The sequence below is a fragment of the Phalangium opilio genome, unplaced genomic scaffold (assembly GCF_054372755.1).
Source record: "Phalangium opilio isolate 3A_F unplaced genomic scaffold, DU_Popi_V2 ptg000540l_1, whole genome shotgun sequence".
In the NCBI taxonomy this organism is placed as follows: Eukaryota; Metazoa; Arthropoda; class Arachnida; order Opiliones; family Phalangiidae; genus Phalangium; species Phalangium opilio.
The window spans coordinates 787034-802982 of NW_028324244.1; the positions used below are offsets into that span (position 1 = coordinate 787034).

The following is a 15949-nucleotide window of genomic DNA, read 5'->3' on the forward strand; positions in this document are numbered from 1 at the left end:
TTCACGTTGTTTTAGCTTTCTTGTCCAAAATTTGCATCACTGTAAATAAATAATAAATGTTAAGTTGAAAAAATTAATTATTTGTAATTATCTGAAAATAACTACCTAATTTTGCTCTATTTCTAATCATAATTAGTTTATCTAACTATTATTACGCTATTCAACATTTAATCGCAATTAAAAGCTATTTTAATTGCTTAATGCAATGTTAGATTGAAGAAATTATTCTAAATAAATAAATACTTCTAAATACCCGAAATTAACTAACTAATTTTTCTCTATTTCAATTCAAAATTAGTTTATCTAACTATTATTCAAGTCTTCCAACAACTAATTGTAATTAAAACCGATTTAAATTAATTAAAATTGCATAATTCGCCAAGACGGCTTCTAGGATTTCGTAAATTTTGCTAACCTTTGAATCTTTAAAGCGCGGGAAAGTTGAGACTTGCGCAGTTCCGATTAACACCCGAACCCTCCTCCCGGCTCCCGCCGATCACGCGCTTGAGTGTTCGCGCCAGTATTAAGGTCACGAGGTTAGCTGTAGAAAAAGCGCGCCAAGGATGAAACTAAATGCAAAATTGACTAGTATTTCCTAAAATCACTGCCTAAATTGTCATTTAAAGCAAATGAAGTACTTGTTACAGTATCGAGATGGAGTGTATTATTTGCATACAGTTAAAAACGATAAAGAAGTGTCTGTTTTTCTGGATATTTATAAGTTTGACTCCAATGAAAAGTATTCTAAATCAAAAACATTTAAAGTAACTACGGAGCTTCAAAGTAATTTTACTGGATTTTGTGCGGGAATAGTGCGAGATAATCGAGATGAACACGAAGGTATTAAATCATTCCTAATCGCCATTGAGACTAAAATAACTGTGAACGAACCTGACCATTGTTTGACATTCTATAAACTTAAATTTAATTCCATATTTGATGAAATTCCAAACTCGGTCGCTAAAATTGATCACTGTCAATTACAAACAACCTCCTTTAAAAATAATCTATCTAACCATCAATTTCTACCCGGTCCCTATGTAATTTGGATCACTAATTACGTTAACATATCCATATTTTCATTTCTCAAATCAAAATTAATGATGGCCCCTATAACTAACGAGCTGGGGGTAAAGTTTGTGTTGCTACAAGCTCAATTCGTAAGGGATGATATAATTCACAAACAAATCTTATTGGCATGCCAAAAATTACACCTTGATAATTTCCAAAACTACATTACATCCCTGAGTTTCTTCCTTCTTTGCTATGATAATCACAAGCTTATAATCAAAAATGTACAAACCATTCCGTCAGAACTTTTCATCTCGTCAGATTACGAGAACGTTAGCTGCATTTCTATAATTTTACACGCAGAAATTGGGTTGGAAACAACCCTACAATGCAAACCTGATCAATGTACATCCAATTTTGGGGCATTAAAAAGAAATAGTTGCTGTATAATATCAAAACAAGCGACAAATGTACAATTTCTAGTCTTTGTACAAGGTTTCGCGAAATACTGTTGCCAAATACCCGCGTTTAACTACACGCATATCCTTAAAATAACTAAATACAATCCTTATTCCTGCTCATTCGTATTAAAATCAAATAAGGGCATTTGTGCTGTGCAAAGGAACGATAACGGCAGAATTTCAGTAAGGAAATTCTATTTGTTTTTAGTTAATTTCACATTGGGAGTTAATTAAATTAATTTAAAATTAACTTAGGTGAAAGAAGTATGGCATAAGGCTAACGATGTTACATACGGTGATTTTCTACATAATGGCCAATCACAATTAGTCCTTTTTATAAAAGGAAATAAGAATAGTGCCCCTAATTTTGATATTTTAGACGCTAGAAACTTTTCCAAAGTAATTATTTAATAACTTATTAATATTTAACTTTAAAAGAAAGAAAAAAACCCCAAACTGATTGACCCCTCCATTGACCAATCTCACAGCTAAATGAAACCAAATCAAATCCGGAACTAGTACAAGTTCACCAGGCACTTCAAAGAAGGTTATTGGTTTGTGACTTGCCCATCATCTATCGCTATTTTCAAATTACATTAAACGTTAATTAACGTTAACTTCACAGTTAGGGCAAGAGGCTTTAAGCAAAGTAGAGGAGAGTCTAAGAAATAGGCAAGGAGTTTTGGAATCAGCTGTAAAGAGTTTAAAAATAGCTCAATGTACCGGGGAGTTACCGGCATGCGTGGAAATCCCTGTAATTAAAAATGCTAAAACCTAAAAAATAAATTGCTTCTAATTAATATCATTCAGGAAAATTTAGTTAATTGGGATAAAAAAGATAATTTAATGGATATAATCATGCCAAAAAACGTCCCTGATCTAGGCCTAAAATTATTGTCACGGTGGAATTGCGTGTACGGCAATAACTGGACAATTGGAATCACATTTATCAATCAATCTGATTAGTACGTTTTGTAATTTAAATTAAATTAAATCAATACCATAATCTAAATAATAAAGTTAATTATTTCAGTAATATTAAAGACTTTACGGGGATATTAACAACGGACGATCAACAATTGGAATCATTTTTCAAGATATTTATCCATCAAACGTCAGAAATTCCAAGTCAACCAATTTTAACGAAGAAGGGAAAAAGTGGTGATTGTGTTAAGCCTAATCAAATGATCTCGGCGGTATTTTCTCTTAAAGTGCCTAAAATGATGATGCCAACCCTTAATGCCAATTTAATAATTAAATGGACACTCGAAAGGGACCTCACTCAACAAATGCCAATGATTACCGGCATTAGTATGGAAGATATAGTATCGAGCACAAAATTCTTCGGTAAAACTTACTTAAGTTTAAATATTTTTAGTTAAAATTATTAACCAAAGTTAATTTTAATTAACAGAATTGCCTATTGTTCAGAGATTAATGTCTCTCAGAACAACGGAAAAGCTAATGGAATTAACTTTAATAAGTACCAATTACTCATCACATCATCTGGAAAGAATTCTAACGGAGAATAAAGATAACGGGGATTTCCCCGATGTTTACAATTTCAGTGATCAACAAACATTTTACGTTTTCTCTGAACAAATTTCAATTTTATTCGGTGTTAATTTCGAAATTGAAATTAATTCCGGGGATGAAGCTAATTTGTTAGTTTATTACAGGTACTAATGAACTTTTAGGTACTAACGAAGCGTTTAGACTAAATTGGCCTACTAATTAATGTTTTCAGTGATGAAAATCAACTTTTGGTTTTTACACAATGGATCTACGCTAAATTACCAAAAGGATTTATATTAGTACCAAACGAAAATAAATTAGACGACGCGTATCAGGAATTATGGCAAGCGATGAAAGACGAACTGGAATACATCGAACATTCTTTAGATCGAGATAATACCAGTACCACAAATTTAGACTTTGGTGAACCGTGTAAAAAAGTACTCAAGAGAACCAATGAAATGCTTTCCAAATGGCGGGATGAGAAAGACGGCGGAATGTCTTATGAAGAATATGTCAAATTTAGAAAAACCTTATTAGGTTTAGAAATGATTACCGATAAGATTTTACGCAAAATTCTGTAACGATGATGTGTTTGTTTAATAAACTTTGCAAATAATTGTTTTTTAATGCATTGAATTGCTTTTATTTTCATAAATTGCGCGTCAGAAACGTTAAATCTATCGTTTCCTGCGCAATGACAATGTATTACGACGCTTCCAATTAGCGCGTCTCGAACCACCGACGGTCTTAGAGTAACGGTGTCCCTTACCCAACCCCCTGGATTTCCGCCCAGCCGAGGTTAATCCTCTTAATTCTCTGTGCTTATGCACTGGTTTACAAATCCAATTGGCCTTAGGATCGCGTCTAATAGCCTTATGGAAGGGATCTATTAAAACTACTTCAAAGAACTTGTAAGTAGCGTCATTGGCAACCCAGTAAGAGCCCAAAACTCTTAAACCTCCGCATCGGCGGCCAACTCGCTCCTAAAGAAAAAATAAAAGGGAGTGGTTTTTTGAAACATTTTCCTTAATAACAAAAAACATCTTTGGCCCGAGGTTAGGCCTAATATTAAGCCTTAGTTTTTCAGACAGCCAAGGGAACACATTGGTTCATTTCACAGATTTTCATAGCATGTTTTGTCATCACTATAATCTCTAAGTAATAAATCGGGGTTCATACAAACTTGTCCACGTTTTTCCCCCAACTCGCCCACGTTTTTTCTCATATTTTCCCCTGAACTTGTACACGTTTCTCCCCACGTTTTTCCCCCGAACTCGTACACGTTTTTCCCCCGAACTCGTACACGTTTTTCCCCCGAACTCGTACACGTTTTTCCCCCGAACTCGTACACGTTTTTCCCCCGAACTCGTACACGTTTTTCCCCCGAACTCGTACACGTTTTTCCCCCGAACTCGTACACGTTTTTCCCCCGAACTCGTACACGTTTTTCCCCCGAACTCGTACACGTTTTACCCCCGAACTCGTACACGTTTTACCCCCGAACTCGTACACGTTTTACCCCCGAACTCGTACACGTTTTACCCCCGAACTCGTACACGTTTTTCCCCCGAACTCGTACACGTTTTTCCCCCGAACTCGTACACGTTTTTCCCCCGAACTCGTACACGTTTTTCCCCCGAACTCGTACACGTTTTTCCCCCGAACTCGTACACGTTTTTCCCCCGAACTCGTACACGTTTTTCCCCCGAACTCGTACACGTTTTTCCCCCGAACTCGTACACGTTTTTCCCCCGAACTCGTACACGTTTTTCCCCCGAACTCGTACACGTTTTTCCCCCGAACTCGTACACGTTTTTCCCCCGAACTCGTACACGTTTTTCCCCCGAACTCGTACACGTTTTTCCCCCGAACTTGTACACGTTTTTCCCCATATCTTCCCCCGAACTCGCACACGTTTTTTCCCATATTTTCCCCCGAACTCGCGCACGTTTTTCCCCATATCTTTCCCTGACATGTCCAGGTGTAAGGACACCTAGAATGTCTTTTTGTATTAGTTGAACCAACCCCTTCAGAGCAAACTTACAAATTTCCCAGAGTTTTACCAAATATTATAAATTTCCCCTAGTTTTCCCTGAATTTTAGTCAATTTATTTCCCTGACATTTCAAGGTTTGTATGAACCCTAAAGCAAATATGTTAGTAAAGTAGGCTTAGAACTTCTAATTACCTCAGCAATTGATTGATGGTTTCTCGTGGGTTTAAGTTGGTTAACACCATGGTTCTTAGGTTTGCCATAAGTGCAACCCTTTGGTACTTGCTTCTTGCGACCTCCACGGCGAATACGAACTCGGTAGATGACGTATCCTTAAATTAAATTAAACAAGAACTTTACACAAGCGCTTAAGTAGAAAATGTCTACATTAATTATTATCATGGCATCAGACATCCAAGGAAGATAGACAAATCAGCGTGAATTTTACACTCAAGTCTTAAGTTTGATTATCATCATAAACAACAACTACCATATTGGTATAGGCTTGACTAGTTTAAAGAATCTTATATGGACAATTACCTTGTTTGGCTCGGTATCCTAGCCTTCTAGCTTTATCGGGACGCGTTGGCCTGGGAGCCCTATGAACGGCAGAGAGTTGACGATAATACCAACACCTCATTCGCAAAAGAAATTGCATTACGTCCGATTGTTTCTTTCTCCATAATTCCTGCATATATTTGTAGGCTCCCATGTTGATGACCGGCCTCTTCTTATTTCAAAAAAATCTGCAAAAGACAAAAATATGCCATGAGCACAGGCTTAACGCCTGGCATGAAAACTGACTCGCTACGATGATTTAACACTATATTTAACATAAAATAATTATCGCTATTGCTTTAAGAAACAATTAATTAACATTCTGAGTCAGTTATTATTAATTAAACTTAAAAATGAACGCGATTCAACAAGATTAATATTGAAAACGTGTACTCACCTCTGCTGCCGCTACTAAGAAAATGGACCTTTCAGCCTTTCTATAAAACAGGGATGCCAGATTGAAAACCTTCAACCCGCCAAAATCAAATTGGAAACAAGCCCAAAAAACCGCCAATCGGTGTTTCGAAAAGAAGCCCAAAAACTGCCTAAGATCTAGGCTATCCAGCCCAAAAACCAGCCAAAAATTTATCATGAAAATTTTAATTTAGTTTTTCTATTAAAAATTTCAATGCATATTCTAAAACCCAAAACAAAATGAAACTATTTCATTCAATCATGAATTGACGGATTATAAGCCGCTCAAAAGGTTTGACAGCACCATTTGTCAGTTTTTTGGGCATTCTAATGATCCAACGTTCAACTTCAATCCAATCCCCACGAATTCCTCGGTTCTCCTCTTAAGCGAATTTACTTGTGACCCTTGCGATATCCTTCGACTCCTCACTCTATTAGATATAAAACAATCACCAGGTCCCGATGGTATCCACCCTAACCTCTTAAAGGTAGGGATGTCAAAAACCGCCCGGTTTAACCGAAAACCGGTTTTTTCAATCCCGGAGCACCGGTTTTTTCCGGTTTTTTAATTCTTCGGTTTTAACCGGTTTTTTAAAATTAAAACCGAAAACCGAAACGGTTTTTTTTAATTCACAGAATTAAAAGTTTTCCATTTTCGTCACTTAATGTTACTTAGCTTCGGTTGGCTGCTAACAATCTAGCACCATGGAGCAATAACAAAGGAGACATAGATGTGTATAATGCAATTTTAATGGAACTTTCGTTCTCACTCCAAGAAAATTACTCCATCTATCGAGTAATTATTCATTGGCCTATTCTAGAATACCAATGAAAAACGGCATTACTTAACACCTATTGGTACTAACTACTCGGTACTAATATTTGGTCTTTGAGTTTACGTTGGAGTATCGCATTTTTCAACATTTATCATAAACGACCGGATAAAAACCGGTTTTTTGAAAAACCGGTTTTTTTGTCCAGTTTTTTGAATCGGTTAAACCGGCCATAAAAATTAACCGGTTAACCGAAAACCGGTTTTTTTGTGGGAAGTTGACATCCCTACTTAAAGGCCCTTGCACCTCTCTTAGCTCTACCACTATACTTACTCATAGCGCGTTCCTTTTCTTCGTGTTTTGTACCCACTGCCTGGAAAGAAGCCAACATTACTCCTATACATAAAAAAGGGTCTAGGGCCGATCCCGCTAATTACCGCCCTATTAGTTCCTTAACCCAAGTCTCGAAATTATGTGAGCGTCTCGTTCATGAACAATTGCGTTCCTTTCTCGTATCGAAAAACTTTTTCTCCCCTTATCAACATGGTTTCCTTCCCCGTCGTTCTTGTCTCACAAACTTACTTTTTGCCACGAATGAATGGACGCAGTGGTTGGATGATGGCCACTCTGTCGACGTATTATATCTCGATTTTAGTAAAGCTTTTGATTCGATCCCTCACTGTGCCCTTATCTATGCCCTCGAGGTTGCTGGTGTCACGGGTAACGCCCTTGCTTGGCTCTCCCACTATCTCCTAAATAGGCGTCAGCGAGTCGTCCTCCAAGGTGTCACAACCGACTGGCAGTATGTTGAGAAGGGGGTGCCCCAGGGGTCCATCTTGGGTCCCCTCCTTTTCAACATATTTATTAACTCCATGCCGTCAGTTGTGAAACACTCTTCCATTATCCTTTTTGCCGATGACGCCAAGCTTTATCGTCGTATCCGTGACTCCACCGATCAAACCTTGCTCCAACTTGATCTCGATGCACTGGTTCACTGGGGTATTGCTAACGGACTCTCATTTAATGTCACTAAATGCAAAACTCTCCATTTAGGTCGCCGTAATCCCTTGTTCGACTATTCTATAAATGCTACGACTTTAGCCACGTCCTCTTGTGAAAGAGACCTAGGGGTATTTATTGACCCCCTTCTCAAACATTCCGTTCACACACTCAAAATTTCTAAGCGTATTAGGAGTTTGACGGGCATAATCCGTCGTAATTTAAATTTTAGGTCCATACCCCTAATTAAAACGCTTTACAATTCATTAGTCCTTCCTCTAATTGACTATTGTTCACCAGTCTGGTCCCCCCATTTATTAACTGATGTCCACTTATTACAAAAGGCCCAAAATGCTTACTCCAAGCTCCCGCATAAACTTAGCAACTACCCAGCCCCCCAACGTCTATCTTCACTAAACATTGACCCTATCACCTTACGTCACAAAATCAACAACCTGTGTCTAGTATTCGATATTGTCCATCGTAACCTTGATTTGGACCCCTCATTATTTTTCACCCCCTCTTCCAATACAAGAACTCGTGGTCACTCACAGAAATTCACTAAACCGCGGGTCGCGACTACCTTCCGCCAAACGCATTTTGCCAATTCTGTCATTGATGATTGGAACTCTTTGCCCAATGATATTATCATACTCTCTACCAAATCTCAATTCCGTCGTCATTTGATACGCTTTTTTCGCGCTACTTTGTAACTTTCATTACCCTAAGTTCCTTATTGTATTGTTAGTTTTTTTTTCTTTTTTTTTATTCTGAATGACCAATTTATATTGTACCATCTTATTTAACTATCATTATTATCCAGGGGCGTGCCAACCTTTTTACTGGAGCGGGGGCAAAATCCCACACTGGTAGAGAAAGTTGTGTAAAACATTTTGCACTTGTGTAAACAATTTTGAGCCACCTTAACCTCTTTCCAAACTCATACAAGAGCAAAAATTATTTTGCAGTAATTCAATGTTGTTCAGCACTCATCAATGATCTAAGGCTATACAGTATCTCGCATGCACTATAAAGTTACGAAGAGGTCCGCATGAACGTGAGAATTAATGTCTGACCAATTCAATACTCGTGGGATACAGTGGCCACGATTCTATAAGGTGCCATTTCTAGTTTAGCATACATTTTTCTCTTTTCGTAAATCGTAGAAAATAGTAAAAACGCAATGAAAATGTCTTTAGCCTACCTATTCTTTCCCAAAGTTGATAGCTACAATAATTTGAAGCGCTATCAGCTACACCCTTTCTCTCTCGAAGCTGGCAGTTAATCAGCTCCATTATTAGTCACGATTATATAAGAAAGAATTGCAACTCTATATAGTGTATAGAAAACCGTGGTTGCTATAGCTATTTTTTTTTTTTTTTTTTTTTTGCTCCTGAGGGGGAATACGAGCTAGGGCTGAATGAAGCCTTACAGCTGCGATTTCTTAGGTTGAAAATTGTGAGGGGAGTTAATTAAAGGTTTAAGTGTTGTTTAAGTTTGGTTTTAAATTGCAAAAGTGATTTTAGGGAGATAATCTCAGGGGGTAGGGAATTCCAGATGGGGACCAACCGATGGAAAAAAGAGTGCTTCAGTTGATTTTTACGGGCCTGTTGACGAAATAATTTTCTATGGTGACCACGGGTGGGGATAGACGAGGGAGCAGCGGAAAAGAATCTTTGGTCGGGACAATTTAGGATTTTGAATAAACTGATTAGGTCGAGGTAAGACCGACGAGTAGTCAAAGAAGGCCAACCAAGGGTAGATAGCCTACTGTCTCTGGGTTGATGTTTTAGGATACGCGGTAGTCGAGAGAAGGAACCCTGAATGTTGTCTAGTTGTTGAATGTCGAGAGCAGAGTGAGGGTTCCAGATTTGGCTACCAAATTCTAGGACTGGGCGAACGTAGCAGTTATAAATGCGGGTCAGAAACTCAGGGGTGATGCCCGGGAAATTGGCTTTGATAGTGGCTAGTAAACCTTTGGCGCGACCACAAGTCTTTCTCACATGGGAATGAAATTTTAGATTATGATCTATTTGGACACCCAGATCTCGACACTCATTAACTCGTTTTATGTTTTGCCCGGAAAGAAAATAAGGGGACGGTGAATCTAGGTCTGAAGGGGTATTTTGTAAAGTTAAGACTAATGATTTGGTTTCATTAAAGAAAAGACCGTTACGTGTCGACCAAACCTCAAGCTTATGGAGATCAGATTGTAGGTTGAGCACGTCAGTATATGAGTCTATCACGCGGAAGATTTTAAGATCGTCAGCAAATAAACAAAGAGGGGATGTTAGGTCATTGGGCAGATCATTGATGTATTCTTATTAAGGGTGCTACAGTTAATTAGAAAATACATATAAAGGTGCTCAAGCTCGGTTGAAATACCAAAGTAATTTGTTAGCGTCCACTGCTAAGAAATTAGGAAAATCAGCAAGAAAGCCAACATTTGAAATATGTCAACGTAACTTGTTAGCACCCACAAACCTAGGCCCTTCTAGTTGTCAACGAGAACGAAATGTAGAATTAGGTTTAAGCGTGCTATAAGGTTAGGCTGACTTCTGGCCCAAAAGTAATTTTTTGACGTACTATCTTAATTAGTTAAATTACAAAAATTAGAATTCATTAATTAAAAATCGAAACACGTAAGTTTCCCATTTAATAAATGCTTGTTAATTTAGAAGTATTCCGAAAACTAACTTCGCTATACTTTTTCCGTATGGCCTATGACCATTTCGTTAAAAAAACGAAATTTTTTTAATGCTTTTTCTATGGGACGCTAACCCTAAAAACTGTGAATTTTCCTTTAACATTACGGAAGGGTGTCATGTCATATCTACAAGGGCCTACCGGCCCTGTAGAATATGAGGAATAGTCTATACATGTATGTGTAAACCAAAACTGGTGGAAGTCAGGAACGATATATTCTCGAGAATATCAAACACTGCGAAATTCTTCATTTCCAGGACTAGTTTAAAAATGATTCTACATTTCTACAAACTCTTTTATGATACGTTTCACAATTCCTTTTACAACCAGAGCTTTATACTGAACTTCAAAACCGTCCTCGAGCGACGATTTTGAACTATCAAAGCTGTCACTTTCACCAATCTCCTTTACGATTGCAATATTTATGGAATCACGTGCACTGTCTATTCGCATGCATCACACTAAATAACTGGTCATCAGCGCAAAACTCTTGGTTATTGCATAACGACACGGAGTAAAAATTGAAGAACTTCAACTAATTTATTTATAAATATTACGAACATGTTAATGATTAAGACCTTATTTTCTTATTCACTTCCAAAAACCGACTTCCTCTCACAACAATTGTACACTGGGTAATGAAAATTTCACTTTCAATGAAATGTTTTACTATTTAGACTCAGTCACCAGAGCGGGGGCGGTGCCCCCGCTGGAAAATTAGAGCGGGGGCCTTTGCCCCCGCTGCCCCCGTGGTTGGCACGCCCCTGTTATTATCCTTATCTTATTTTATTTTATTCTTATTTTATACATATACATGGTCTTAATTAATCTCGTGTTATTATTCTTGCCCAATATTATTGTATTATTTGCTCCTGATTACTTGTTGTTGATGTTTTCTTATTTGTAATTACATTTTAGTTTTTTTTTTGTTTTCTCTTGACAATTTGTAACTACGTACGATGCCCATTTACACGTCACTTTGATGACTTTGTGGGCAATCATTCACTCAATAAATAAATAATAAATAAATAAATAAATCTTTGCCTATTGGCTGTAGTTTTAGTAAAGAAAGCCAAAGAAAAACCCCAACAAGCCCAATTTCCAGCCAACAGCCAACCCTTTTATTTCCAGCCAATATTTTTGAGAAGAAGCCCAATTGGCGGCTTTCCAGCCCAATATGGCAACCCTGCTTTCAGCCTTATCTTCCCGACAGGGTTTACGATAGATGTCTCTGACGCTGACGTCATTAAAGAACAAAGGTCACGTGTGTGTTTCTCGAGATAGAGTACGCAACTTGAAATTCATTTTGTATTGAATGAAAAGTTTAGTGCCATCATTAAATTAATTAAGCTTACATTGAAAGTATAAAGATAAGCAATATTTGAAATGGCATTTAGTTTCGGAGGCTCACAGCAACCTAATCAGCCCCAACCGGGCGCTTTTAGCTTTGGACAACCTCAACAAACTCCAAGCACTGGTTTTAACTTCGGAGCTCCGGCGGCTGCCTCAAATGCCACTCCTGTTCAATCTGGTATGTTTACAAACTAGTGAATTAGTTTATAACATAGAAAAAAAAACAACGCGAGTTTAATTCCTGTAGGATTTTCTTTCAATACATCTACACCAAGCTTTAGTTTTGCTAATACACCAGCAGCAGCCCCTGGAACGCAAGCTACTCCTGGCTTTGGGGGTTTTGGGGCACCAAACCCCGCTACTTCTCAAAGTACTTTCGGATTTGGGTCTACAAGTACCCCAGCTTCAACAGGATTATCATTCGGAGCCCCCTCGACCACGCCAGCCCAACCTTTAGGGTTTGGAGCCCAACCAGCTCAAGCTGCGGCTCCGGCTTTTGGGCAATTGGGTAGTTTTGGATCAGGTGCTCCAACAAGCACTCCGTCCTTTGGATTTGGTGCCTCAACTACTACAACCCCTAGCTTTGGAAATACCGCCGCAGTTGCCCCAACTTTTGGAGGAACCGCCAATGCCTCTCCCGCCTTTGGAGGTATAGCTACAGTGGCACCTAATGCCTCAGTAGCTCCCACATTTGGAACTAATGCTTTTGGGAATAAAGCTAATGCAGCTCCATTTGGAAATGCAGTTGCCCCTGCCCCGGCTTTTGGAGGTGCGGTTAGCGTGGCGGCACCAACATTTGGAACAGCTACAGCTTCTCCATTTGGATCAACCACAACTTCGACTCCGTCATTATTCTCTGGCAGACCAGCCTTTGGAACTTCAACCACTTCATCTTTGCCGAGTTTTGGTAGCATAACGAGTACCGCCGCACCCGCTTTACCAACATTTGGTGCCGCGACCACTGGAATAGCGCCAGGATTTGGGGCTAGTACAACACCCACATTTGGAACCCAAACTACATCTTCAACTTTACCAGCTTTTGGAACTCAGGGTACCGCGACAACCACTGGTTTCAGTGGATTTGGAGCGCCCACTCAACCAGCGAGTACTGGTACCACCACTGGCCTTTCCTTTGGAACCCCAACACCAACAGTGGCTGCGAGTCCATTTGGAGTTGCTGCGACTACTACCAACACCCAAAGTCCATTTGGAAGTGCAGGGTTAAACCTAACCAATCCAGCAACTACTGCCCCTGCCACATCTACTTTAACCTTTGGAGGATTAGGTCAAACAAGTACACCCGCTTCGACAACAGCAACCCCGTTTTCTTTACCAACTCCTGGAAATACCAGTAAATAAAACACCCACAATAAACCACAGCGTTCCAAAGTTAAACGCGGTGGTTTAATTTCAGATCCAACCTCAACTTCAGCTACACCGACTCTAGCATTTGGAACTCCCAACCCTACATCAACAACCGCCACACCTTTAGGTGGTTTAAACTTTGGCTCCCCGGCTCCCGCCCCTGCCAAAACGCAAGCCAACACTCTCTCCTTCAATTTCTCTCAAACCCCTAAAACAACAACCTCAACCGCTCCAGCCTCCGCTGGATTTACTTTAGGATCTGTTTCAAAAACAAGCGCGCCTTCTACCGCAACGACGACCCCATCCCTTTTTGCTTCTGCCTCCAAACCAGCTGAAACTACCAGTGCCCCGAGCGCTTCTGTAGCTCCAACCGCGTCAATTGCACCTCTTAGTTCAACTGGATTTGGAACAACGTCATTTTCTTCTAGTACAACAACTCCAGCTACAACAACAACAGTAACCGCATCGGAAACGTAATAAAACACGCCCCCCCTCCCCCCAAATAGAAACCAATCGTCACGCAAGTTTCTGTATCCTTTTTAGGACATCTAGTTCCGCTGGTTTAACTTTCCGTCAACTGGAAGACGCGATTAACAAATGGAACTTGGAATTAGCCGAACAAGAAAGAATGTTCCTTAATCAAGCAACGCAAGTTAATGCTTGGGATCGTATGCTAATTTCTAATGGAGAAAAAGTACGCGAATATTAAAAGATATCATTGATAATCGTGGCGGAATTGATAATGAAGATATTTGCAGATTACTGGATTAAACGAAGCAGTTGAAAGAGTCAAAATGGACCAACAACGTTTAGATCACGAACTGGACTTCATTGTAGCCCAACAACGAGAACTCACGGAGATGTTAGACCCTTTGGAAAAAAGTGTCGAAGATATACCTAGCCTTTCCATTCAACAACACGCCGATCTGGAAAGAGAACATACTTATCATTTAGCCGAGAATATAGATGGACAACTGAAACGAATGTCCGAAGACATTAAAACCATCATTGAACATTTGAACTCGACAAACGCTAACCAAGATGACGATGATCCAGTTAGTTTCCAATTCCAACCTAAAATATTTTGTAGAAACAGTTTGAAAAACGAAAATTGTAATTAAATCATTAATTATATCTTTCAGATGCAACAAATTACCAAAGTTTTAAATGCCCATATGGACGCCTTGCAATGGGTGGACCAAAATACGGAAACCCTTCAAAAGAAACTCGATGATATTAGCAAAGTTTTTGAAAATACTAAAAAGTCCAACAGAGAAATTAAATAAAATTTGTTACTAATCATTTTTAACAAACCATCGACTTTTTTTTAAGTAACATAACGTTTCGTGTAAAATTAAGATTTTGATTAAAGAGAAATAAATTTCGATTTGATTATTTTCAAGTTGTATTGTCATCTGTTTTTTTTTTATTCCTTTGTACACTCGTCTTCTCAGTTTTCTTTTTCTTAAAAAACCAAAAATTCCGGTAGTATTTTTTAGTTACAATAATTAATTCGCATTCCCAAGGGGGACGTCAAGTTTCGTTTCGATCCCCTTTAAAATTAGAATATATTTTTTTTATTCTACAATGTTGGTTTTAGTATCGTCTCTAAAAAAGATTTGACAAAAAATGAAAGTAACTTTACTGCGCTAATGACAACGAAATTCTAGGTTTTCATCCCCTTATATTTCATCTTAAACAACAAATTAAACTTAGTAAAAATGTTATTTACAGATGGAATGATATCTAAATATAAATGACGAATATTTTAAACTTAAAATGCAAAAAACAATTCTATTTATTAAACGTGATGAAAACCCTCCATTTTTTGGAAGATTGACGTTATCTTCACCGTTAAACTTAGAGAATATTAGTATTTACTATTTCATTTTTCTAGTTTTCTCTAAAAAACAATTAATGAGTGAAGGGGGGGGGGGCAAAATAATGTAAATAATATGGCAATTTGAATCTTATATAAGTATTACTATACTATCTATAAATAAAACAATGCTTTTCTCAGTAGACGAGTCGTGTTACGCACTCCGTTAAATAAAATTAAGGGGATTTGTTTTAGAGTTTAAGTACTCTTCTTTTTTTTTTTGTTTGTTTTTTTAATATCTTTTTCTATAAAATTAAAAGAGCGCTTTAAGACTTTAACCCTTTAACCGGTATATTTAAAGTTAGTTTGATAATTAATTAGGCTTAGCATTGTTTACAATCAATATATTTTAGGGATTAATTCTATAGTGGAGAGAAAAATTGGGAAAAAAAAATGATATTTTCTGATAAGGCCACAAAATGTTTTGAATAAACCTTTAGTTTCTTAATTTCTTTTTATTTTTTGGAGGGTTATTTTTACCGAAAAACCTTATTTTCTTTAAAATAAACGCGAAATAATTTTAGATATATTTCATTTTCACTAACAGTTTTTGATTATTTTTTTTTCTTTAATCAATTACTGTTAATTACTTTTCCTTCAATTAAATCAAATCAAAAAAATAAATCCCATCTACAAAAACTCTACATTAGAAAGACTTTGTACAAAAAAAAAAAAATGTTATATATATCATTCGTTTTGGATGGTTTTATATCATCTTACCGTAAGTAATCTAATGATAAACATATTTAACGTAAAATTTGGGGGGAGAAAAATAACTATGTACAGTTTCTTTGAAGTCATTTTTTTTTCTTTTCAAAGTTATGTACAAAAGAAGGAAAATATGTACAAAAGAAGGAAAAATGAAAGGATTTTTTTTTTAAGCGATTTGTTAAGCAAGTTAAATATATTGGGAATTTATT

At 37.6% G+C, this 15949-nt stretch overlaps 4 protein-coding genes across 5 annotated transcripts; 3 read left to right on the forward strand and 1 right to left on the reverse strand.

Moving 5' to 3' along the window:
• The first annotated feature begins 485 nt into the window (after positions 1-485).
• On the forward strand, positions 486-3621 carry LOC149588524 (uncharacterized). Its single transcript, XM_089862571.1, has 8 exons — positions 486-1655; positions 1728-1871; positions 1961-2026; positions 2098-2226; positions 2283-2437; positions 2506-2819; positions 2887-3151; positions 3220-3621. The coding sequence occupies exons 1-8, from the start codon at positions 630-632 to the stop codon at positions 3569-3571; spliced, it is 2451 nt and encodes an 816-aa protein (XP_089718697.1). The 5' UTR covers positions 486-629; the 3' UTR covers positions 3572-3621.
• On the reverse strand, positions 3607-5956 carry RpL15 (ribosomal protein L15). The gene is made up of 4 exons (XM_089862575.1): positions 5938-5956; positions 5523-5728; positions 5178-5314; positions 3607-3973 (listed from the first exon to the last, which is right to left on the reverse strand). Exons 2-4 carry the CDS (start codon positions 5692-5694, stop codon positions 3668-3670), a joined length of 615 nt encoding a protein of 204 aa, XP_089718701.1. The 5' UTR covers positions 5695-5728; positions 5938-5956; the 3' UTR covers positions 3607-3667.
• Positions 5957-7599: 1643 nt separating this feature from the next.
• Positions 7600-9665, forward strand: LOC149588526 (uncharacterized). Its single transcript, XM_089862413.1, has 4 exons — positions 7600-7942; positions 7997-8404; positions 9442-9447; positions 9520-9665. The coding sequence occupies exons 1-4, from the start codon at positions 7600-7602 to the stop codon at positions 9663-9665; spliced, it is 903 nt and encodes a 300-aa protein (XP_089718539.1).
• A 2003-nt stretch (positions 9666-11668) lies between these two features.
• Positions 11669-14552, forward strand: LOC149588527 (uncharacterized). 2 transcript variants are annotated; one of them, XM_089862573.1, is made up of 7 exons: positions 11670-11963; positions 12033-12434; positions 12531-13136; positions 13200-13623; positions 13694-13844; positions 13909-14205; positions 14293-14552. In XM_089862573.1, the coding sequence occupies exons 1-7, from the start codon at positions 11819-11821 to the stop codon at positions 14434-14436; spliced, it is 2169 nt and encodes a 722-aa protein (XP_089718699.1). In that variant the 5' UTR covers positions 11670-11818; the 3' UTR covers positions 14437-14552. The 2 variants fall into 2 exon arrangements, with proteins under 2 accessions (XP_089718698.1, XP_089718699.1); XM_089862572.1 differs by having other exon boundaries at positions 11669-11963; positions 12033-13136.
• The last annotated feature ends 1397 nt before the right edge of the window (positions 14553-15949 follow it).